This window comes from Aspergillus versicolor (genome assembly GCF_001890125.1).
Source record: "Aspergillus versicolor CBS 583.65 unplaced genomic scaffold ASPVEscaffold_1, whole genome shotgun sequence".
Lineage (NCBI taxonomy): Eukaryota > Fungi > Ascomycota > Eurotiomycetes > Eurotiales > Aspergillaceae > Aspergillus > Aspergillus versicolor.
In genome coordinates this window covers 366,424-387,634 of record NW_024467524.1, presented here as the reverse complement: position 1 = coordinate 387,634, position 21,211 = coordinate 366,424, and the positions used below count along the sequence as shown (strand labels likewise).

The 21,211-nt window shown below is 49.8% G+C and overlaps 9 protein-coding genes across 9 annotated transcripts; 5 read left to right on the top strand and 4 right to left on the bottom strand.

The window, feature by feature from the left end:
* Positions 1-3,091: 3,091 nt before the first annotated feature.
* ASPVEDRAFT_77696 (BRCT domain protein) lies at positions 3,092-5,627 on the top strand (the record flags this gene model as incomplete). The annotated part of the gene is made up of 4 exons (XM_040816434.1): positions 3,092-3,113; positions 3,162-3,223; positions 3,297-3,573; positions 3,631-5,627. The coding sequence occupies 4 exons, from the start codon at positions 3,092-3,094 to the stop codon at positions 5,625-5,627; spliced, it is 2,358 nt and encodes a 785-aa protein (XP_040661685.1).
* A 531-nt stretch (positions 5,628-6,158) lies between these two features.
* Positions 6,159-9,426, bottom strand: ASPVEDRAFT_58006 (mitofusin). Its single transcript, XM_040815399.1, has 3 exons — positions 9,017-9,426; positions 6,862-8,951; positions 6,159-6,805 (listed from the first exon to the last, which is right to left on the bottom strand). The coding sequence occupies exons 1-3, from the start codon at positions 9,370-9,372 to the stop codon at positions 6,444-6,446; spliced, it is 2,808 nt and encodes a 935-aa protein (XP_040661684.1). The 5' UTR covers positions 9,373-9,426; the 3' UTR covers positions 6,159-6,443.
* Positions 9,427-9,656: 230 nt separating this feature from the next.
* Positions 9,657-10,597, top strand: ASPVEDRAFT_77694 (ESCRT-III subunit protein DID4; the record flags this gene model as incomplete). Its single annotated transcript, XM_040816433.1, has 5 exons — positions 9,657-9,662; positions 9,716-9,930; positions 10,000-10,060; positions 10,119-10,379; positions 10,442-10,597. The coding sequence occupies 5 exons, from the start codon at positions 9,657-9,659 to the stop codon at positions 10,595-10,597; spliced, it is 699 nt and encodes a 232-aa protein (XP_040661683.1).
* A 1,855-nt stretch (positions 10,598-12,452) lies between these two features.
* Positions 12,453-14,294, top strand: ASPVEDRAFT_121406 (uncharacterized protein; the record flags this gene model as incomplete). The annotated part of the gene is made up of 2 exons (XM_040805882.1): positions 12,453-13,261; positions 13,397-14,294. 2 exons carry the CDS (start codon positions 12,453-12,455, stop codon positions 14,292-14,294), a joined length of 1,707 nt encoding a protein of 568 aa, XP_040661682.1.
* Positions 14,295-14,520: 226 nt separating this feature from the next.
* Positions 14,521-16,045, top strand: ASPVEDRAFT_209141 (triose-phosphate isomerase TPI1). The gene is made up of 6 exons (XM_040809448.1): positions 14,521-14,784; positions 14,889-15,168; positions 15,221-15,295; positions 15,396-15,508; positions 15,582-15,796; positions 15,863-16,045. The coding sequence occupies exons 1-6, from the start codon at positions 14,747-14,749 to the stop codon at positions 15,889-15,891; spliced, it is 750 nt and encodes a 249-aa protein (XP_040661681.1). The 5' UTR covers positions 14,521-14,746; the 3' UTR covers positions 15,892-16,045.
* Positions 16,046-16,198: 153 nt separating this feature from the next.
* Positions 16,199-17,652, bottom strand: ASPVEDRAFT_48204 (mitochondrial distribution and morphology protein 10; the record flags this gene model as incomplete). The annotated part of the gene is made up of 2 exons (XM_040813965.1): positions 16,199-17,487; positions 17,556-17,652. 2 exons carry the CDS (start codon positions 17,650-17,652, stop codon positions 16,199-16,201), a joined length of 1,386 nt encoding a protein of 461 aa, XP_040661680.1.
* Positions 17,653-17,900: 248 nt separating this feature from the next.
* ASPVEDRAFT_35228 (ribosome assembly factor MRT4) lies at positions 17,901-19,111 on the top strand. The gene is made up of 2 exons (XM_040810951.1): positions 17,901-18,187; positions 18,276-19,111. The coding sequence occupies exons 1-2, from the start codon at positions 17,994-17,996 to the stop codon at positions 18,820-18,822; spliced, it is 741 nt and encodes a 246-aa protein (XP_040661679.1). The 5' UTR covers positions 17,901-17,993; the 3' UTR covers positions 18,823-19,111.
* ASPVEDRAFT_208993 (uncharacterized protein) lies at positions 18,987-19,619 on the bottom strand. Its single transcript, XM_040809447.1, has 2 exons — positions 19,193-19,619; positions 18,987-19,146 (listed from the first exon to the last, which is right to left on the bottom strand). Exon 1 carries the CDS (start codon positions 19,566-19,568, stop codon positions 19,254-19,256), a length of 315 nt encoding a protein of 104 aa, XP_040661678.1. The 5' UTR covers positions 19,569-19,619; the 3' UTR covers positions 18,987-19,146; positions 19,193-19,253.
* Positions 19,513-21,101, bottom strand: ASPVEDRAFT_35227 (U1 small nuclear ribonucleoprotein 70 kDa). The gene is made up of 4 exons (XM_040810950.1): positions 20,737-21,101; positions 20,554-20,681; positions 20,405-20,501; positions 19,513-20,332 (listed from the first exon to the last, which is right to left on the bottom strand). Exons 1-4 carry the CDS (start codon positions 20,996-20,998, stop codon positions 19,707-19,709), a joined length of 1,113 nt encoding a protein of 370 aa, XP_040661677.1. The 5' UTR covers positions 20,999-21,101; the 3' UTR covers positions 19,513-19,706.
* Positions 21,102-21,211: the final 110 nt, after the last annotated feature.

Below are 21,211 nucleotides of genomic sequence, written 5' to 3'. Positions count from 1 at the left end.
TATATATGTTGCTCAGTATACGGTCCCAGTCGCCGTAGAGGCGTTGGGTTGAGCAAAGCACTATATTGACAACACTCTATAGTGTAGTATCCTTTGAAGAAAAACCGCAAGTCACCGCGCCATGGATATCATTATTTGCAAGTAGAGAAATGGTGAGCCAGTCAATAGAAGAAAATAGGCTTGATAATGGTAATAAAAAAAGCACGGGCCTATCGTCCCTCGGCTTGGGCGATAAGCTCGTCCATATAGTCCTGCTCGAAGTCGTCACCTGCACCGCCTCCTATCGCCCGCGGTGCTTTGACCGGTTTCGACTTGATCAAGTCACTGACGTGGACGAGATTTTGATAAAAGTCGATGACCTTCGGATGTACCATGACTTTGCGCGGATCAAACCGAAGCACTTGAAGTCCGGATTTAGATGTAGCTCGACTTAAAGCAACGTAGGCTTGTCCTTTCTCAAAGACCTTACCAAGATCCACCTTGACTCTTGGTAATGTCTGACCCTGGGCCTTGTGAATGGACAGGGCCCATGCAAGGATCAAGGGCACTTGCTGCCGCTGGGCTTGTACTTCGCCATTTGGCAACTCGATCTTCCAGGTTTCCGGCTGGCAAAGAAGATGCCTTTCCGTCCCGTCTGGTTGGATGAAACACACCAGGGGCCACTTTCTAGTGACGACAACACCCCCATCCTTGTGAGTCATGCCTTTCAGTTTCTTGCGAGAACGTGCCATCCTTTCCTCATCACCGTCGTCTAATTTGTCGCCCGTAAAGTCGTTCTCATTCTCCACATAGAAATCAAACGTAGCTTCATCCATAAAGGCGACCACCCGACCAATCGACCCGTTCACGAGGGTCTCCTCCATATTTTTAATGAGCATAACTTGTGAGCCTTTCTTCAAATGAATTGTAGGAGGGGCCATGCAATTGGAGAGCAGTTTTTCACGAAATTGAGCATCCGTGATACTTCCGGAATCTACTGCATTGAACGTCATCATTTCACCTGACAAGCGTTTCATTCTAGCGGCATTTGCATTCTCTACTTCATAGCGTGTGGGAAACCTGGAGAACAATGTTAGACATAGATAGAAACGGGGGATAGAATGCATACAGCTCGGTAGCTTCCAGGGAATCGTGAAAATCTAGCGGCCGAGAGAGTTCCCTGAAAGCCTGTACTGTCCGCGAGCTCAGGTTCCCCAGGCGCATCTCATTCAGCATGTCGGCAAACTCGGGGTCACGCTGACGGAAAACGTGAGTCAACAAGATCGTGTGTTGTATTGCAGTATTCCAGCTGGCTGCAGAAAATGAAAACTTCGCCTCTCGATTTTGACCCTCTGGAACCGGAGGCAATTGGAAGAAGTCACCAGTGACAACAAGTTGGATGCCCCCGAAAGGCCGGCCGTTGTTCCTTATTTGTCGGGCAATTTCCTCGAGCTTATCGAACAGATCTCCATCGACCATAGACACCTCATCAATTACCAGAACTTTCGTGCGCAGCCAGCGATTCCGGGCTTTTTGATTTTTCTTGATCTGTAGGCTGTTAGAGAAATGTATGTAGCAAACTACAATAAGGAACGTTACCTTTTTTACCAGTTCAGGTACAGGCTCTTTTCCCAAGCCAATCCCCGCGAAACTGTGCAGTGTAACACCCTCAATATTACACGCAGCAAGTCCAGTGGAAGCAGTGACTGCAATGCGGTCCGGTTCCTTTCTGTACTTATCCCGCAGCTTCTTGATGATCTCTCTCATGAGGACTGATTTACCAGTTCCTGCCGAACCCGTAAAAAAGATACTCTTTCCTTTTTCAACAACAGCCTTCAAGACATGGCGCTGCTCATCGCTTAGAAATATAGGGGCAACTTGTGTACGAGGCGTATGTTGCTTGGCGCTGGTGTGTATTTTCTCAGCTTGCGCTTTCTTGTTTTGTTTGCGAAGTTCCTTCTGCTCCTCTTTAATTGCACTCGCAGTTTTATTCCATGGAGCCGCCGAGGATGGACGCGCGGGCGTCTTTGGTTTCGGATCATCGTCTATTACAATAACATTGCTCTCTTGCTGTTTCCGCCACGGGACGGTTCGAGGGGCAGCGGGCTTTTGAAAATGAGTGGGGGGTGATGATGACCAGGGCAGTTGTATGCTGCTAGACGGTGCAGGGTCATCATCCGGTGGGACAGGCGGAAGGTCAGGGTACTTGATGTCTGTACTGTGGTCATTCTTGGAAATCGGAATGGCCGATAGCGATTCAGTCTGGGATAGTGTAAGATGTGATTTCGCAGTCCTGAATGAATCCTGTTCCTCGAGGCTGTTTTTTTCAATCTTCGCTGGAGGTATAAAGGGATCGGGTGATTCAAAGTCTAAATCGTCATCATCATCGAAATCGTTCTCGTCAAAATACACGGCATTGTGGAGAGACCCTAGGTTGGATTTCGTGCCCGTTATCTCGATCTTCCGTTTCACGCCAATAGATTGTGTAGGTGGTTTGATCGCAGCATTCCCATTAGCATTTGGAAGAGTTGATTGAAGCGGCCTAGCATTTGTAGCCGAGTGATCTTTGACTGCCTTTTTAAACATCACTGCCGGCCTTTCTGCAGCACTCAATGGCCGTGATGACGCGTATCTTGAGGCAGTTTGAGGAATTAACACTGAACCATTGGAGAAGGATTGGCAAACGGCAGCTGATATTCGAGGTGACGCCCTAGAAAAGTACATAAACAGTGAAGGAAAGAAAAGGGTAGCCTCCTTAAACGAGCGTGAGGATTTATTATTAACTGGTGGTCCATTTGAAGGCTCCGCGTCCCGAAAAGCGCGTACAAGGATATCAAGATACGCGCCGCTATTACACGTGACCGTGATAAGGGCTTCATTTCCGCGGTGCTGCTCCGTGGGGAAACCAACAAAACTTGACGGGGTTCTCTGTCAATTTGCGAAGAATTGTTAGGAATACGGCATTCTCGTTGTTTTCTAGACTAGGACAGCCCGGGACATTTCTGAATACATGAGACCAACGCGATAATACATTATTTGGACGCGCAACCTGCGCTGGTTCTCGAGTTGGATCGGCCTCGATAAGCCTCCGATTGACGGTCAATCATGAAGCATGGCAGGGAAAGCTGCCTCGAGTCAGTATACTTTGCGCATTTTTTACAGAAGCCTTGCTGATTTAGTAGACAAGGAGCTCCCTCTTGCAGGGGTAGTTCTCTGTTTCACATCCATTCTTCCGGAACAGCGGGTGAGTTATTAACTTGCCCATTAAGAGGTGACTGCGGTAGTAGTACGATGCTGATAGAACGAATCGCATCTAGACTGAGTTGGTCACAATTGCAGGTCAGATGGGCGCGGGCCATAACTATGACCTCACATCCGAAGTTACCCATTTGCTAGTCGGCGACACTAGCACCCCGAAATACAAGTACGTCGCACGCGAGCGGCCAGACGTGGTTGTGCTTCAACCAGAATGGGTAGAGGCAGTGCGTCAGTCGTGGATGAAGGGTGGGGATACCAACATACGTGATCTCCAAGAGAAATATAAGCTGCCAACTTTCGCCGGTACCGCGATCTGCACAACGGGCTTTGGCGACAGTAAGTAGGCGACGTGGTTATTAGGCTGGGACAATACTGACACAGTTTCTTTAATAGTGGAAATGCGAAATCACATTCGTACACAGGTCCAATTCCATGGTGGCCACTTCAGCCGAGACCTAACGAAAACAATGACGCACCTTATTGCGAGAACTGCAGAAGGTGAGAAGTACAAATTCGCGACACAATGGAATGTCAAGGTGGTCACCTTTAAATGGTTCACCGACAGCATAGAGCGTGGAATGATTCTTGAGGAGACTTTATACCACCCTTTATTACCACCGGAAAAGCAGGGTTCTGGAGCCTGGAATCGCTCTTTACCCGCTCCTAAGAAGAAAGAGTCAGATACAGAAAGCTCATTAGGGCCCCGGCCACGAAAGCTGCGCAGGATAGCAAGTGCCAAACTTGGGGATCAAAATGAAAACATCTGGGGTGATATCGTTGGCATGGGCTTTGAAACTGCAGAGCCAAAGCCACCGAGGCAAAAGCAAGAACCAAATGAGCGGAAACAAAAGGATTCTTCTGCAGTCCAGATAGCCAAGTCCTTCGCCAGCGAAACCACGGGTGCCCTTTCGCAGCCCCGCGAACTAGCTGGAGAACCAGCCATCGATCGCCGAAATGGGTTCTTGGATGGGTGCTTCTTCTTAATCCATGGCTTCTCCTCAAAACAAAGTAATGTATTGCGGAACCATCTGTCATTCAATGGTGCCCAGTTGGTAGGCTCCCTCGGCGACTTCTCTCGACCAGATATACCAAAGAAGGGCCATGGCCTTTATATCATTGTCCCTTACAAGACTCCACGTTCTAGTGCTCCATCCACCGATGATCTAGCCTTTGAGTGTGAAGTTGTTACCGATATGTGGCTAGAAAGGTGCCTCGATTCAAAAACCTTGGTTCCTCCTGAATCCCATATTGCAAACACACCAATACCTTCATTCCCTGTCAAAGGGCTAGCGGGCATGAACATATGCTCCACTGGATTCTCACGCATCGACCTTCTACATTTATCGAAGCTTGTCACTTTAGTTGGCGCCACATATAATGAGTATCTAAAGCCCACAGCATCTGTGCTCATATGCAACGGGCCAGCATCCTCGAACCTCGAGAAACTACGCCATACTCATGAATGGGGAGTCCCAGCGGTGACTGTTGATTGGCTGTGGAGCTCGATCCGTCAAGAGACGAAACAACCTTTCGAGCGATATATTGTTCGAAAACAATCGACACAAGGCAGCAAAGATCTAGAAACGCGAAATGGCTCTCGCACAGAAGCCGGCCGGCACTCCGAACAGACCGCAAAGGAAAAGGAAACAAGACAAACCATCCACGAAAGCCCTCACAAGGTGGCCCCAAGCAAACTTACGCATAAGCAAGACTCAGAACAACAAAAACCTCCAACGGAGCCTCCACCCAAAGCCGACGAAAACAGGGTGAAATCCCCACCAACAAAACGCAAATACGAGGGCCAACCGTCAGAAACAGACTCTTCCACAAAGTTCGCCTTCGACATTGCGGTAGGGGGTATCCTGAAAAACGCACGAACGGCGACATCGCGTTCAAACTCCGAGTCAACTGGAGACCATGACAGAATGCGCTCAAGGCGACCAAGGCCGCTCCTCGGGCGTGCCCAGTCGAACTCCTCAGCTCGCGCGGCTGAGCAGCAAAAGACATTCTCCCGGGCAAGCTCCATCGACACACTCAATGAAGATGGATGTGGGAGTGCGATTGAGAGTATACATACGGATGGCGGTATTCCTTCGCTTGGAAACAGTGGCCGGTTCGACTTTGAGTACCGCGACAATGAACTTCAACGGGGTGCTGAAGGCGCAGAAGATGAGACTCCGCCAATGACACAGTTGAATTACGAGGATCCTGATGCTGTAGAGATGAGGGAAAAATTTCTTCGACATGCCGGTAAGATTGTGAAGAAGCCAGCGAAGAAGCAAGATTTGGTCATTGGGGAAGTTCAGGATCTGGAAGCGACTGGGTGGGGGACTGGACGGAGAACGCGGAATGCGAACAAGACTACAATTGTGGAAGATGACGATTTTTGACATTGCTATATCCTCTAATTTGCACGTTTCTTTTGATGATTGAATTTTCTGTTGGTTTATTTCATATTTTATTAGTTGCGTGTTGCATCGCATGTGGATGGCGTTTTGAAAGGCTACCCTATTGCATGAAGGCTTGAGAAGCCATGGCGAATCTTAGATATGCTGCCTTCGATAAAATGTGATGAAATTAGTAAATATTCAATATCTTGGCAAAAAATAAAGAAAACATGGCGTGGGTGTACAGTGAAGTCAGTATTCAACCGGGTATAGGGTTACTTTGCAGTAGGGTTTGGGGAGCAAGGTAATGAGGCTTAAGGGCCTACGCATGTCTCCCGGCTGGAAAAAAATCATTCTCAGCTCAGCATAGAGCAAGGCATTTAGAGGGAAAAGAGCGACGGAGATGAATTGAACCCCCTTTCATCAATAGAATGGGCAAATAGACACAGGTACAGCAGTACGTACTGAGCATGGCATGAGAGGGTTACTTCCAAATGCAAGAATTTTATAGGGAGTTTAAGAGTTGGTTGGGAAACACTGATTTACACTGAATGAGATTCATATGAATTTACGGTTCAATTATTTCGGGCTATCAGAAGCGAAGGCGCCGATGTAGTATATGGACAAAGAGATAATCTAAAGTTTCCCAAGTTGGAGGGGAATGGTTTCAAAAATAGAAGGAAAAAAGAGGAAGGGAGTAGTGAAAGGAATGCAAGTTGAACACGATGGGGATATTTTGCAACATTGAGATATGACAGAACAGCAGTAAGAGATACATCGTGAAGGTTCGTAATTTTGTACATGGACGATCAGCAGGCACTATGCGTCATAGGCGCCGAGTCCACCAGGTAGCGGGCCGTCGAGATCAATGTTCTCGACGGAATTTCTGTTGTCAGTGGTATCGCGGAACAGGTTAGCGAAGTATTTGCTGGCCACTTCACTTTCCTGCTTCGTTTTGCTGACTTCTTGCTTACGTCGCCCTAGATCTTCGACATCCTGGGCCAGGGAGCTGTGCAGGTTGCCGGCGGGTACGCGAAGAATACGGCGCACTTCAGACGATATCCGAGTAGAGTTGGAATGGACGTAATCCATCTCTGAAAGTGTCGCGGCAATTTTCCGTGAAAGCCGAGGAGGAAGTGTGGCAGGAATTGCAGAGAGCATATATGCCGTAGTGATAAGAGCTGAGGGGCGAGTTAGTTAACCGCAAAAAATAATGCATCACAACAGAGAATCTTACCAGCAGCGACAACACCAGGCACGAGAAGACGTCGCATATTGTTTGGCCCGAGGAATTTAACAGCGCTAAACATGCTATCAACCCAGCTAATACCACCAAACGCCCTACCACCCAGAACAGTCACGGCTGTCATGGCCACGCCTGTTCCGGCAAGCTTCTCTTGCCGCTCCCAAAGTGTAGAGACGTCGAAGAAATCCAGTAGCTCTATTTCCGTGTCCACCTGTCGAGCAAAGGCATGACGACGTCCACGGCGGAACATTAGATCGGCGCGGAAAGTGGTTGCAGTAAACTTGTCTTCACCAATATGTAACAGGCCAAGGTTTTGAATAAACCCTACTCCCTGGGCCGTCTTTGTACGAGCGTAATCCTCGCATCCAGTCACTGAAGCAGAAATATGATCTAACATGGCCAATTTCAGATCTTCAGCATATTGGAATGCAGAGAAGATTCCGGGGTACTCAACACCCAAGTTGGCCTCAGACACATTGGTGATTGCAGACGTCAAGGTTGTCCGAGTATGCTTGTACACATCCTCGCACGAATCGTCAATGCATTTATCGACTTCTTCCTGCAGTTCGACCTTCTTCTTTTTTCCAGTTTCATATGCAGGTTCCAGATCTGCCAATTCCTGCAAGACATTGTGGAGCTCATTATCCGCCACATCGCGATTGACGGAGGCTAAAGAATTGATGTCTGCAAGAAGGTTGAGAAGATAGGTCCGCGCAGGGGCCAACTTTGAGCGAGATCGTTTCTCCAGAACAAATCGACGCAACGAACTCTCCAGATTCTCGAAATCTTGGATCTTTTCCTTCTCCTTCCCTTTACCCTTTCCTTTGTCACCGGGCTTGTCGTCGTCATCATCATCACCATTCGGCCAGTCATTTCCATTGGGATCAGAGCCTCCACCTCCACCACCTCCTCCACCGCCGGGACCTTCGACAGGGCCCTGCGGCGCAACAGGAATAGCATTACTCGACACAAAGTGGACAAGTTCAGCAGACTCCTTATAGGTGCGGGGGCTTAGCTTTTTAATTTGGTCCAGAATCATTCGCTCGCATCGCTGCTTGTCACGGATTTGATCGAAACCGTTGACAACCATAAACATATAAGCCTTTTCGTGTGCTGCGTTCCAAATGAAGTCCTGGGCGGAGAGGGTGAAATGGTTGGCAGCCGAAACTACAAATACCACCACATCAATTTCCTCCTGGCGAGCAAAGACAGCAGTAGTCTTCAAGGAGTCCGAGTTTAACCCAGGGGCATCGATCAAAGCAATGTCCACCACTCCATTGTTGAGCAAAGACTCATCGATGGTTCGTACGTCCTTCACATAAACCTTGCACTGCATATACTTTGAGTTGTCGATGACGATATTCTCGAGTTCATTCAGCGCGTAAACGTCGTAGGTAGTCTCATCATTGCGGTTGTATTGTTGATTCTTATGCACGGCATGCACTTCCTCGAGTCCACCGTTCTCCCGAGCATCCAGGACCTCACAGAAAATGCTAGTGCAAGGTTGCTGGTCTTCGGGTAGCACCTTGCGACGTAACAGAGCGTTACAGAATGTGGACTTTCCAGCGTTCAAGTCTCCAGTAATTAAGACCTTACTCGAAATGTCCTCGATTCTGTCCCGTAGCGAGAGTAAATGCTTTACGCTCTGACTGATTTTGCCATCCAACAATGATGCAATGGACGACTTTTCGAGAGAGTGTACCAATTCAGCTTGTGACAAAGCTCCTAACTTCAAGTCCAACTTCAGGATCGAAAATTCTTGCGCAATTTGTGGGCTCATCAATCTTGGCTCTGGCGGAGCCCGGCGTTCCGCTGTAGCACTCGATTCTGCAAGCTCTTCATTCGTGGGCATGGTAGCGGCACGTTTCAAACTTCCAGGCCGCGTCAAATCACCCTGTTCTGCGCCCGAGCTCCCGAAAGACGATTGTGTTTGGTTTAAAGAAGGCCTCCGCGGGGGAGAGTCTGGGACACTCTGCGCGGCGGGATAGTGCGCGGGCCATTGTCGGTTCATGTCCTGCAATTCTCTCAACGTCTCAATTGTCCGGGAAATGGCGCGCGCAAGCTTCGTTCGGTTCGAGTTACTATACTCGTCATTAGCATTCCGGATAACCCAACAAGATTTTACCAGCCCCAGGAAAAGACATACTATAGCAACTGGTGGACATGACTGGCAACAACCTGCTTCTCGTGCTCGGCGGCGGGATTCCATTCTCCAGGTTGTGTAGGAGTATGCGCAGGGGTCGGCCTATCCGCCAACATCTCAGATCTCCATCCAGCACTAGAGTCTCCATCGGCTATACTGCCACCATACCCTGAGTCCGTATTCAGTGTATTCATCAATGCCGTAGCACTTTCCGAGGTCGAACCATTCCCAACGGTCATATAAGAGGGCGGGAGCCCGGGGACGAACGGGCTCGCCTCTGGCCTTTCATCGGGTGCGTGTCTCGATGACCCCTCACCGGCAGCGGAGCCAGCTTTTCCGGGGAAATATTCCTGACTCATGGTGATAGACGTGTGTTGTGCATAGGGTTTGCGTGAGGATGAATGCGTGGCGAGGATAAGGTGATGTGAGTTCTCTCGGCGCGGGTAAAAATTACGTCCCAAAAGGGGATGGTGGCCGCCATGTGACTGCCTCAAGAATCCACCCGTGGCGTATCGCCGTTTCGCCGTTACAAGTCTGGAAGCCTGATGTCACCGCAGCTCGCCAAAGGCCTGTGTTTCTTGTGCCGCACTAAACCCTCCACCGTTTCTTTCCCCTTTCTCTTCATATTTGCCTTTCTGTTAAGATGAATGTGAGTGTCTGCGATACCTCTATCGACAGGTCCACTGCTAACATTTACCTAAGATCGTCGAATGGGCATTCGGAAAGCGTATGACGCCCGCAGAGCGTCTTCGCAAACATCAGCGGGCTCTTGATAGGACACAGCGTGAACTGGATAGGGAGCGGACCAAGCTGGAGAATCAGGAGAAGAAGCTCATACAGGATATCAAGAAGAGTGCGAAGAACGGACAAGTCGGCGCCTGCAAGATCCAGGCGAAAGACCTGGTACGGACACGGAGGTATGTCGCTTGGAACTCTGGCCCATGTTGACCTGCAAGCAAGTCGCTAATAATATTTTTGATGCATAGATATATCCAAAAGTTCTATCAGATGCGAACACAACTACAGGCTATTTCTCTTCGCATTCAGGTACGACGCTCCCCCAAATATATGCGCTTGGCACAGAGCTTACGTATACATGGTATAGACCGTTAGGAGCAATGAACAAATGATGCAGTCCATGAAGGGTGCGACTATGCTATTGGGAAGCATGAATCGACAAATGAATCTCCCCGCGCTGCAGCGGATTGCGACAGAATTCGAGCGAGAGAACGACATAATGGATCAACGGCAGGAGATGATGGATGATGCGATTGACGAAGCAACAGGGATGGAGGGAGAAGAAGAGGAAGGCGAAGACATTGTCAAAGAAGTTTTGGACGAGATCGGTGTAGATCTCAACCAGGCGGTTAGTATCCTCTTTCGGCTAGTGATGTAGGCACTGGTTATACTGACGCATCATCTGAACAGCTGGGTGAGACGCCCTCGGGGATACAGAAAGAGTCGGTCAACGAAACGCGGGTGGCTCAAGCGGTTGGTGCTGGCGGCGGCGGCGGCGGCGGCGGTGGCGGCCCTGCAAATGATGATGACGACCTACAAGCAAGGCTCGACAGCCTCAGACGATAACCACGACCTATTCTCCCTCAAGTCTCTACACCGTATTTTCGACATCAATTTTATTTGGTAAGGGATGAGCCCTAACCTGTGTCAACCACGATCTACCCACGACGTTGTTAACGGAACAAACTTGATATGACGAAACTATTGATATCACGAACTTGGCCATGGCTACTTAGATTCCTGTTCTAGCCAATCTCTACCTTCCATAATCTTAACTCGCGGACCTATCCGCTGTCGAGGCACTTGCATCCTTGTAAATGAGGCTCTAAGGTCTCAAGTGAGAATTCTTCGCGTGTGATATGATGCAACTCGCGACCCCCACGCACTTTTACTGGGCATTGTTTGGAATGTCTGCTCAGGATCAGAGCACTTTTCTTTGGCGGGTCGCAGGACATCAGGCAGCCATGAAAGAACGAATAAGCAAAATCTAGCAGCCTTCAGGAATTTCAACTCTGACCACCAGACCGGGATAACCACACCGAAGGGCGATTATGCGACCGCTCTAGAGGCACTACTAGCGGAAGCAAGTACATAAAAATATAAAGTAGTACGTACGTTTCTCTTCTTTTGTGACCGTGGGGCACCTGCAAACAGCCGTGGAGTAAGCCACTCATAGTAAGAGCCTTATCTGTGCCCGGTTTCCAATTTGCCCGGGCTAGTGAAACGAAAGGGAGGGTGAGCGTCTAGCGCCCGTTAAAGAGGGATCACTTTATTATCAGGTAAGCATTGCATGTCCCAGCCAATGTGCAGTTAATGAATGAAGACCCCGCATATCGCAGAGGGAGCTTCGGGCTGTGGAGCAATCATTGCAAGCAACTTCGCAATTAATGGGCTTGCGGCTCCCATGCATGCAAAGATTAATACAAACAATTACAATTAGTTCCAAGGTGTTCGCACTCTGACTCACAGAGTCATCGGTAATTGGCAGTTGGGCAGTGGGCACAGCCCGAAGCTAAAACACGGACGAAGCAGCTTGGAGTTGGGGCTGGAGCAAATCTCGAAGCAACGGCATTGGTCTCCTTCTCTTGGCTGCATATACTCTGTCAGAGAGCTTCTCACAGGATGCCATCAACAAGCAGGTTGTTGAGCCGCTTACAATCCTGTGAGCTATGCATTGCTGCCTCAAACCGGAATTTATACCCGACAGCTCGGGAAGAAGAGGTAACCGGTTAACCTCCATGGAAGCAAAGCAACGCGAGTGGCTTTCTGTGTCATCTCACAACCAAGCAAAAGAGCCTCAGTTAAAGCAAGGCTCACCTCCACTCAAGGTTTCCGCCTTGACGCACCTCAATCAATATGAGACTTGCGGCTGACGCAGAACCGAAGGGGCGTACATTGCCAAGTTGGATTTCCATCCATGCTAGATGCCTCACCTTTCTGTGCCCGGGTTCACAGCCTCACTTTGTCACTCTAGCTGTTCCCCAGTGATAGAGTTTCTCTTGCTGATTCGCCTGAACTTCTACATGAAATTATCCCCGCATTCCGCCCGAGAAGCAGTCTTCTGACGGGATATCGGGCGCTCATGGTGTACAAGGGCACTGATATCAAGTGTGCCACGACAGAACCCCCATTGGCCAATAGAAGATTTCCTAGGACAGGGGTTTTGAACGGTTGCATTCTGAGCCCATTGAGCGTCCGCTGACCCCCCCTTTAAGAAAAGAGAATGCGTGTTTAATTTGTGTAGGGATAGTTGAGGTATTTCAAAGCCCTCGTCGCCTCGTTTGAACTTGTTGGATTGTAATTCCCTAGTCTATTCATTCCTTTCAAATCAGCTTTCCTGGTTCCTTTATCACATTAGATCACAGCCTCTTCCACATATTGCCCTTTTACCTAAGGCCCTTGGGGAATGATGATCACCAACATGAATACCCCTATGCCCCATCCACATCACGCTCCAACTCACCCGGGCGAGAGACCTCATGTCTTGTTCAACACCCCGCATAGCCCTGTGAACCATGATCAGCTAGCGAATCAGATGAACCAACTCCGCATTCAACAAGAGAGGTTTAGCCCAAGAAATGAAAGAAGGTCGTCAAGGGACTCCATTGCTAGCACTGATATCGACGAAGATGCGGCGACATGGTATGTTGGCTACACATTCTTCAAGGCCCAGCCAGCTCCGGGCCATCCATACTCCTGGAGGAAAGTCGACAAAGCCAAGATAAACCTGGGGCAGGGTGACCTTGCCGACCTCATACGAAAGAGGGCTAGGAAAATGTCGACCGCAGATCAATACCAGAGCCTAACTACTATCAAGCGGCCCCATGTGGATCGCGTAATCGAGGATCTCCAACAAAGCAACCCTCAATTCCAATGGAGCTGTGCCTATGTAAAAGAGGAGACCCGGGACGTCAAGGGAAAAAGCTTCCGTCGTGATTACGAAACGACTTCAATGAGCATCATACTCGTGGGAAAACGGACAAACCGATCATTTTCTGGCGAACCCCGAGATTTCAGAGACCAGATGCCTGGCCAGGCTCAACGTCCCTCACCCCAGAACCAGCATAGACCTATCGTCGGAAATGGACCATACGCTGATCCACGAAGTGAGCCAAACATTTCCCCAACGCCAATGCCATCCCAAATGCCTGGAATGCAACATGGGCTTGCACAATCTCATCAACCAGGCCCTGCTGCTTTCCGCCTGCCACCACAGAACCCTATGGCAGCGTTGAATCCAATGGCCGCACAGAGCCCGATGGCCGCACAACACCCGATGGCCACACAGAACCCTATGGCTGTACGAACCCCGATTCCAGGCCCACAGCATTCGGACCACGGCAATTGGACACAAGATGTTACAAGAGACTCCCTACCACATCCTCCGCTGCCACATCCACCGAATCCTAGGCCGGCGGTGCACAACCCGATAAGTCAGCCGTTTGTGGCGCATACTAGACCCGATGACCAAGAGGATGATGCACGGAGAGTCAAGGTCGATCCACGCGTCCAGAATAATAGGAACGAGATGCCCCATCAGAATACAACCCACCGTCATCAGCCCGAATTTCACGTGGATCATCGGATGAACGCTAAAGGAAAGCGTATTAAGTCTCCAAAACCGCTTTTTGGATCAGAGCCGGACCTCGTGTACGACAGCACTAGCAGCGGAGACGAGAACCCGACGCTTGAATACTACGACGACGACTCGGAGGAAGAGTTCTCTAGCCGAGAAGTCAAGTCAAACAAGGCTCGCCTACTATCGCGAGGAGGCGTTCATCGTGGCGCCCGTTCTCCATCACAGTCCCATCATCGTTACCGCACACACTATCGGAAGCAACCCCGACGGGTTGCAGATCGTGGGAACAGGAGATATCGAGAAGATGCCGATATCGACTTGATCCCAGCGGAAGGAGTGCATAGTGCAAGGAACGTGGCCAGGACTCATGGCAGAGGTCGGCAATGGGGTGTACAGCCCAGGATAATCCACCAAGAGCCGAGCTCCGATGAACTTGATGTACTTATGATGAACCAGTACCGAGGACAACCCCAGAATGAGAGCCGAAGCCGGGTTTTGGATAATTGGCAGGCAGAGCTGGCACAGCGCGAGAACTTCATCGAGTACCAGGAGCAGAGACTCAAGAATACGTTTCGCAACGATCGGATGGATGATATGGGTTATATGTATCGTTCAAGGTCTCTGCGAGATCCCATGCCCGCATATGCCCGTCATTATCCACTGAGGGCCCTGAATTACTATTAGCCATCGTTTCGCGTATCCTGAAAACTTATTGCCCGGTTCGTTTTCTTGTCTTCTTTCGGGTATTTCATCGGCATGGTCTGTTTGGCCGTGGAATGCAATGGGGACCTGAAATAACTGTTTTTCTTTGTTAATACCATCATATTTCAATCAATTCCTGTACTAAAATAGGGCCAGTGTGCCCAAGAAATGCTCGAAATTGTGGTAGTTCAGGTAGTGACGCAGGGCCAACTCACAGGACTGGGTCGGCAGCCCGCTTGAATGACTTCACCCCGAGTTCCCTATCGATAAGGCTGCCCCTCCATTAAGTCACCGGGTTAGTGCACTCCCGCTGCTCCCGTTTATTTTCGTCATCCCTCGCCCTGCTTCAAACTTCCCTCTTCCAGCTTCCAACTCACTACAAAACATCTTTTTCCCTTTCCCAACTCTCGAAACCATTCCATCTATCATACAAAATGCCTCGCCAATTCTTCGTCGGTGGTAACTTCAAGATGTATGTCCTTACTACCCCGCAATGCCTCGCACCCTCGTGGCCGCCATATACTCCTGCCTCAAGGCCCCGTGGCTAACCATTGTTTCCGTCGATTCCAATTACAGGAACGGTAATGCTGAGAGCACTACCGCCATCATTCAGAACCTCAACAAGGCCTCTCTGGATTCATCCGCCGAGGTCGTTATCTCCCCTCCCGCTCTCTACCTCCTCCTCGCCCGCGAGATTGCCGACGAGAAGATCGGTGTCTCTGCTCAGAACGTCTTCGACAAGCCCAATGGTGCTTTCACCGGAGAGATCAGTGTTCAGCAGCTCACTGAAGCCAAAATCAACTGGACCATTCTTGGACACAGCGAGCGTCGCGTTATCCTCAAGGAGAGCGATGAGGTACGCGCACTGTTACCCCCAATGACACCAACCTGAATGCTAAGAAATTTAGTTCATTGCCCGTAAGACCAAGGCTGCCATTGACGGTGGTCTCAGCGTGATTTTCTGTATTGGTGAGACGCTCGAGGTAAAGCTCCCTTTTTCCATTTTCCTTGATCTTAATTACCCCACCTTGATCAAGATTTCCTCCCAATTGAGTTGTTTGTGCGTATTAACGACCTCTACAGGAGCGTGAGGCCAACAAGACCATCGAGGTCGTCACCCGTCAGCTTAACGCCGCCGCCAAGGAGCTTTCCCAGGAGCAGTGGAAGAAGGTCGTCATTGCCTACGAGCCTGTCTGGTAAGGCACATCATGAGCTAAACTTAGTCGCATTTTCTTTTTGTTGAACATTAGTGGACTGACAGATATATAGGGCTATTGGAACTGGCAAGGTTGCTACCACCCAGCAAGCCCAGGAAGTTCACGCTGCCATCCGCAAGTGGCTCAGCGACGCCATCTCCGCCGAGGCTGCCGAGAACACCCGTATCATTTACGGTGGCTCGGTGAGTGAGAAGAACTGCCAGGAGCTCTCCAAGGAGGCCGATGTCGATGGATTCCTGGTCGGTGGCGCCAGTCTTAAGCCTGCCTGTATGCCTTCCCTGCCTTTCGTCCTTGTTGTTACCTGAATGCATTTATCACTAACCCACATCTTAGTCGTTGATATCGTCAATGCTCGCCTGTAAGCCTTTGTGCTAAAATTCAACACGCGAATATAAAAAGGGCAAAACTCCACGCTCGCCATGATTTTCAAGCGTAATCGCCTCTTCGATGCCATGTTGTGGTATCGCAACGGCATCTATTAAATTTATGTAGCCTCGACCTACACAGAGGAGTTTTGCATATATCTCTACAACATTGAAATAAAAAAAGAAATATACGATATCCGTCTCGCAATAACGCAGATTCATGGTGTCTATTGTCTCATAAAATCTGATAAACTATATACATCTAGACAGTGTTCATTCAAGTACATAGATCCGAAGAAATCCCTCATGAAGAATATGATACCGAAACCCCCACGCCCCTCCAGTATGAGGCCGGTGAGCCCCCACCGCTGCCTTGAGCCCCGGCTGTACCCGGGGGATTTGCATATGACGATGGTGAGAAGGAACTCGGGCCGAGCCCGACACCGGCGCTGACCAAAAGCTCCTTCACCCGACCTTCCCAGAGAAGACGAACATTCCAGGATTGGTCGACTCGTAGCTTAAGCACGGACTCTTGAGACTCATCTTCATGGTTTGGTCGTGGGATTTCAGGTTCAGGGGGTGCCAGGGGAAAAGCTGAGGGATCCCAGACACGGACCTTCCTGCGGGCCCATTCAAGATCGTCGCCATCGCTTCCCGCGGCCAACTTGGGCTTTTTCGATTGTCGCCATAGTTCAAATCCCGCTACCATCTCGCTTTCCCAACTGTAAACATTGAAACCGAACCGAGAGCTAAATGACAGATTGGGAGAGGCGCGTAATGAGTATGAGGTTGAGAGGGATCCCGTCAAGGGAGTTAGCGTGAGTGTTAAAGTATATGGAAAAGTTGATATGGGAGCACTAGGGCTGGGTATCAATGACGACGACTGTGGATTGGAAGCAGCTGGCAAAGTGCTGAACCTTAGACCCGTGGACATGCCTATTAGCGATGATACTGGGGAATAATAGGCCTCTGCGCCGGCAGATAGCAGTGATAACCGTTGGATGTCATTGTGAAACCGGGGATCGGGGCCAAAGTTCCAGAGTCCGCGCCAGCCGAAGAGTGAATTATCCGTACTGAATAAATACTCATTGCTGTATTTTCCGGTGTCATGAGACAACTGGGTCAGGAGCGTAGCCTGTGGTGCGGACTTTGATAATGGAGGACCGCGTGTCGAGGACACAGCAAGTGAGAGCTGCATCGTTGGGGAGATGCGTCGCAGGAAAAGCGCGTTCAGGGTTGTCGGTGGTGGCAAGTGCAACGTTGCATGGAGCAATGTTGCCTTCTGTCCATCCGGGCCTTGTCCGTAGCCATTGCTTCCACTCTTAATTCCATCTAGTATAGAGTCCCAATTCCACGAGTCAACAGGGGGGGCGATAGGCGCATGCACTTGTCGATAGCCTGGGGCGAGATTACGAAGAGGTATTAAAGCGCTTTTGCTTGGCAGGTTGTCAAAGGATATGTTGCTGTATAGGTATGATACGGAGCCTTCGATCAATCCGACGGTACCCAGTGTATAACTTGTCGCGAAGTTGGGGGTTGACAGAGAGGAAAGGTGAACCCGGGCACGCTCGGGGGTTGTGAAGTCCAAGAGGGCTACACAAACAGTCAATGCAAAATCCTTTACCAACACATATGTAAATGCCTGAGAGCGAGCTACTCACACTGTGTGGTCGCTGTGAGCGACGAGTACGAATTATCGCGGTTCCATTGCGTCCGCTCCGCGAACGCGAGTTGGATGTAGTCCATGAAATCAAGCATCGTCAGGCACCCACGACAACTTAACTAGAATATATGGGTGTTATGGCAAATTTGATTTCGGTGAAATGGCATGCAGCATGATGAAATTAGAGATCAACCGTGTAAAAGAACATGATAATCCGAGGATGAGGCCGCGGGCCATCAGCTCATTTCCCCTTTGGGTGAGTCGGATAAGGCCCCGCACCAACATTAATCCGGCGTTATCAGCGAAGAAAAAAATAATTCCACTGCGATTCAACAATATTCTCCGCACTTGTATATAACCCAACTCGCTTACCCCGAGTCTCAACGACAGCCTTTGACATCAGGTGTATATTATTGCCAATTGTCGATTTTTCACCATGCCTCGTTCCAAGCGTTCCAAGATCATCCACGAGTCCAAGACCGCCAAAAAGTCCCACAAGGAACAGACCAGACGACTGTACGCTAATATTCGCGAATCCGTCGAGAAATATGATCACCTTTTCGTTTTCTCTGTCGACAATATGCGAAACACGTATCTGAAGGATGTGCGCACAGAATTCGGTGACAGTCGGTCAGTGCACCCATTTGATATTCAAATCCCCGCTGCGCAGCTTTTCCTATCACACAGGCCTAATTAACATATAACTGACCAAACACAGCCTATTTTTCGGCAAGACGAAGGTCATGGCCGTCGCCCTCGGTCATAATCCCGAAACCGAGGCCGCTGAGAACCTCCACCTCCTCACTCCCTACCTGACTGGCGCTGTCGGTCTCCTTTTCACCTCTCGAGACCCCACTTCCGTTACCGATTACTTCGAGTCTTTCCGGCCTATGGACTTCGCCCGTGCCGGAACAGAAGCCACCCGATCTTTCTCTATCCCTGCCGGTCTTGTCTACTCCCGTGCTGGCGAGATCCCTATTTCAGAAGACGAGCCCATCAGCCATACGATTGAGCCTGAGCTGCGCAAACTGGGTGTTCCTACCCGTCTTATCAAGGGCAAGGTTATGCTTGAGTTGACGGACGGGCAAGACGGATTCCCTATTTGCAAGGAGGGAGATGTTCTGGATTCCCGACAAACGACACTGCTGAAGATGTTTGGGGTTGAGACGTCGGAATTCAAGGTTGACGTGAAAGCTCATTGGACTCGGGAAACCGGCAAAGTTGACATCCTGACGAAGGACGAGGGTGGTATGGATGTGGAGTAAATTGTTGGGTTTCTCAAAAGTGGTTTTCGTTTTCTTCCTTTTCACGGAATCCCCTTGGGCATCTCATGGAGTTAGGATAGGCGTTTCTTTCCCTTTATTCACCACCACTATCACTCTCGAGTCTCAGATTCGACGCAACTTCACGAGCGTATGACGGATATATAGAATACTAAACAAAGAATTTCGTCTGTTCATACCTTCGCGCTGGGAAAAAGTAGAGAACAATTGTACCGTTTAACAGTCTACAAAAACTAAATAATTTGTCATTTGAGGCTCATTAAAAAAAAAGAACTATTCCCGTGCTTTACAATCGTACGAAGATCTCTGGCATAGGTTATCGCTGATGAGAAACCTTACCTTATCTTCTTACCTGAAATGCAAATATCCCCCAAACAGTTCCACCTAAAGAAAATATTCACTAAAGTACATACTTACCCCAAAGGCCAGCGGTGCAGATGGGCCATAACAGGTGAAAGGACAAGACAGGAGGGAGAAATAGAAAGTGCAATCGAGGGCTGGAGAAAAGCACAGGGTCGACGAGGGCGACGTTCAAACCATGAGTTTTCTTCCGATGAGAACCTCCAACCTCCGGGAAAGCAACGGATCCTTGGAAACAGAGCTAATGAAATAAGTTCCCCGCGTGGTAATAAACAAATACTTTGCACCCATTTGATTGTGAGCCTGATGGTGTTTTTTTTTCGACTGTTGTAAGTAGGCGGGTCCGAGGTAGCTGCTGGTGTTGGCATTGGCCTTGCGTTGTCTTACCCAGTGCAATGTTGGGGTGGGCGATAAGAGCAAAGAAAGACTGTCAACCAGAAATACCCACCAACAAACCATCATAGCGTGCAATGTTAATGGAAATCCCTGGGATAAGCGGGACGCTTTTAGTAACGCCGCTTAGCACGAGGATCATCGTATGAATCATCTTCATGATACCTCTTTCGTCCTTGGTCCTCCCTACCTCCGTAGCGGTCGCGCTCGCGGTCACGGTCGCGGTAACGATAGCTGTCCCTATCACGGTCACGGCGGTCATCACGATCACGGTCTCGCCTGTCTCGATCTCCATAGCTGTCCCTTGGCCGGATGGGCTCACGATTGCTACCTGTGCCACCGCGCCCTTCGCGGTCACGACCTCCAAATCCTCCACTTCGGCCACCTCCTGGTCCCGATGGAGCATTTGGTGGCGCCTGCCCACCGAATCCGCCCCGGCCTCCTTGGTATCCAACGCCTCCGCGGGGTCCGAATCCACGATCGTTTCGGAATCCTCCTTTGAAACCTCCTCGCCCGCCGTAGCCACCTCGGAAACCTCCGCCATAACCACCGGGTCCAGAAGGTGGGCCAAAACCTCCTGGGCCAATAGGTCGTGAAGGCAGTGCCTTGGTGTAACCACGCCCCCCAAGACCACCACCGAACCTACGAGGCTTCCATCCTTTCACGGTCCGACCACGTTCAACATCCACCAAGACACGTCGGTCTCTGATTCTGATGCCATCTGTTTCCTTGTAGGCCGCTGAATTCGACGAAAAGAAGATCTATATTAGTATGAAATATGACAAACGACGGAATCACGTATTAATAGTACCTTTCATGTCTTTTTCGCGTTCATAAACGATAAATGCGTACCCTCGGTGTGGCTTCTTCGAACCTTTAGGCGTAACGGTATCTTTAACAATGCGAATCTAAAGACAGTCAGCTTTTGCTAATTTCAAAACGTATCCGTAGTGCCGGTACTCTTTCGATAGGACCGAATCGTCCGAACTCTCGCTCGAGATCTTGGTCGGTCACTTCATAGCTTAACCGAGAAACGAAAAGAGTTTTGAATGGATCGCCGCGCGCTTGCCCATCATTGTTGGGGTCAACTATGCAAATCGTTAGCAGAGGTTAATCGAACCCGACATCATCGGACAATCATACAAGACTCGAGGCCTTCGGTCAAATGCTTATTCAACCGCTCCTTCTTCTCCGTCTTTTGGCGCCATTTGCGCTGCAACCAGGTTTCAGCTGGGTTGTATTCGGTCTCCTCTGCAGCCTTTTTCGCGTCGGGAAGGAATTGTGCGATGCCTGAGATTTTGCTCTTCTTGACGTCTTCGGGGGCGCGGTCAATGGGAGTGACCCAACGTAGCGGTGGGCGAGGCTGGAAGAGCGCCAGCAGCGGAGGGGGAAGCTTGTCCGTCATTTTGCCCCAGGTTTATCTCAGTCGAATTTGTAGATGAGTGGTTTAACGACCGAGATAAAGAGGCAAGAGGAAGCTTTGTGAGTCGAGCACCTTTTGCGTAGCTCAATTGTTCCCGAATTTCGCGTTCCCCGTTTGGATACTTTGGCTTAGTTAACCGCTTGGCGCGTTAGGCGGAGTTGCCGCGAGCCAATGACATCGGATGATCACCTCGTG

Coding starts and splice junctions, on each gene's coding strand:
- ASPVEDRAFT_35227 (XM_040810950.1), bottom strand. CDS start 20,998: ATGACGGACAAGCTTCCCCCTCCGCTGCTGGCGCTCTTCCAGCCTCGC. Junction 20,502..20,553: donor GATTCGGTCCTATCGAAAGA/GTACCGGCACTA, acceptor GACTGTCTTTAG/ATTCGCATTGTTAAAGATAC. Junction 20,333..20,404: donor ACGCGAAAAAGACATGAAAG/GTACTATTAATA, acceptor CGTCGAATTCAG/CGGCCTACAAGGAAACAGAT.
- ASPVEDRAFT_208993 (XM_040809447.1), bottom strand. CDS start 19,568: ATGCCAACACCAGCAGCTACCTCGGACCCGCCTACTTACAACAGTCGA.
- ASPVEDRAFT_35228 (XM_040810951.1), top strand. CDS start 17,994: ATGCCTCGTTCCAAGCGTTCCAAGATCATCCACGAGTCCAAGACCGCC. Junction 18,188..18,275: donor ACAGAATTCGGTGACAGTCG/GTCAGTGCACCC, acceptor GACCAAACACAG/CCTATTTTTCGGCAAGACGA.
- ASPVEDRAFT_209141 (XM_040809448.1), top strand. CDS start 14,747: ATGCCTCGCCAATTCTTCGTCGGTGGTAACTTCAAGAT. Junction 15,169..15,220: donor TCCTCAAGGAGAGCGATGAG/GTACGCGCACTG, acceptor TAAGAAATTTAG/TTCATTGCCCGTAAGACCAA. Junction 15,296..15,395: donor GTATTGGTGAGACGCTCGAG/GTAAAGCTCCCT, acceptor CGACCTCTACAG/GAGCGTGAGGCCAACAAGAC.
- ASPVEDRAFT_58006 (XM_040815399.1), bottom strand. CDS start 9,372: ATGAGTCAGGAATATTTCCCCGGAAAAGCTGGCTCCGCTGCCGGTGAG. Junction 8,952..9,016: donor CATGTCCACCAGTTGCTATA/GTATGTCTTTTC, acceptor TGACGAGTATAG/TAACTCGAACCGAACGAAGC. Junction 6,806..6,861: donor GCCTGGTGTTGTCGCTGCTG/GTAAGATTCTCT, acceptor CTCGCCCCTCAG/CTCTTATCACTACGGCATAT.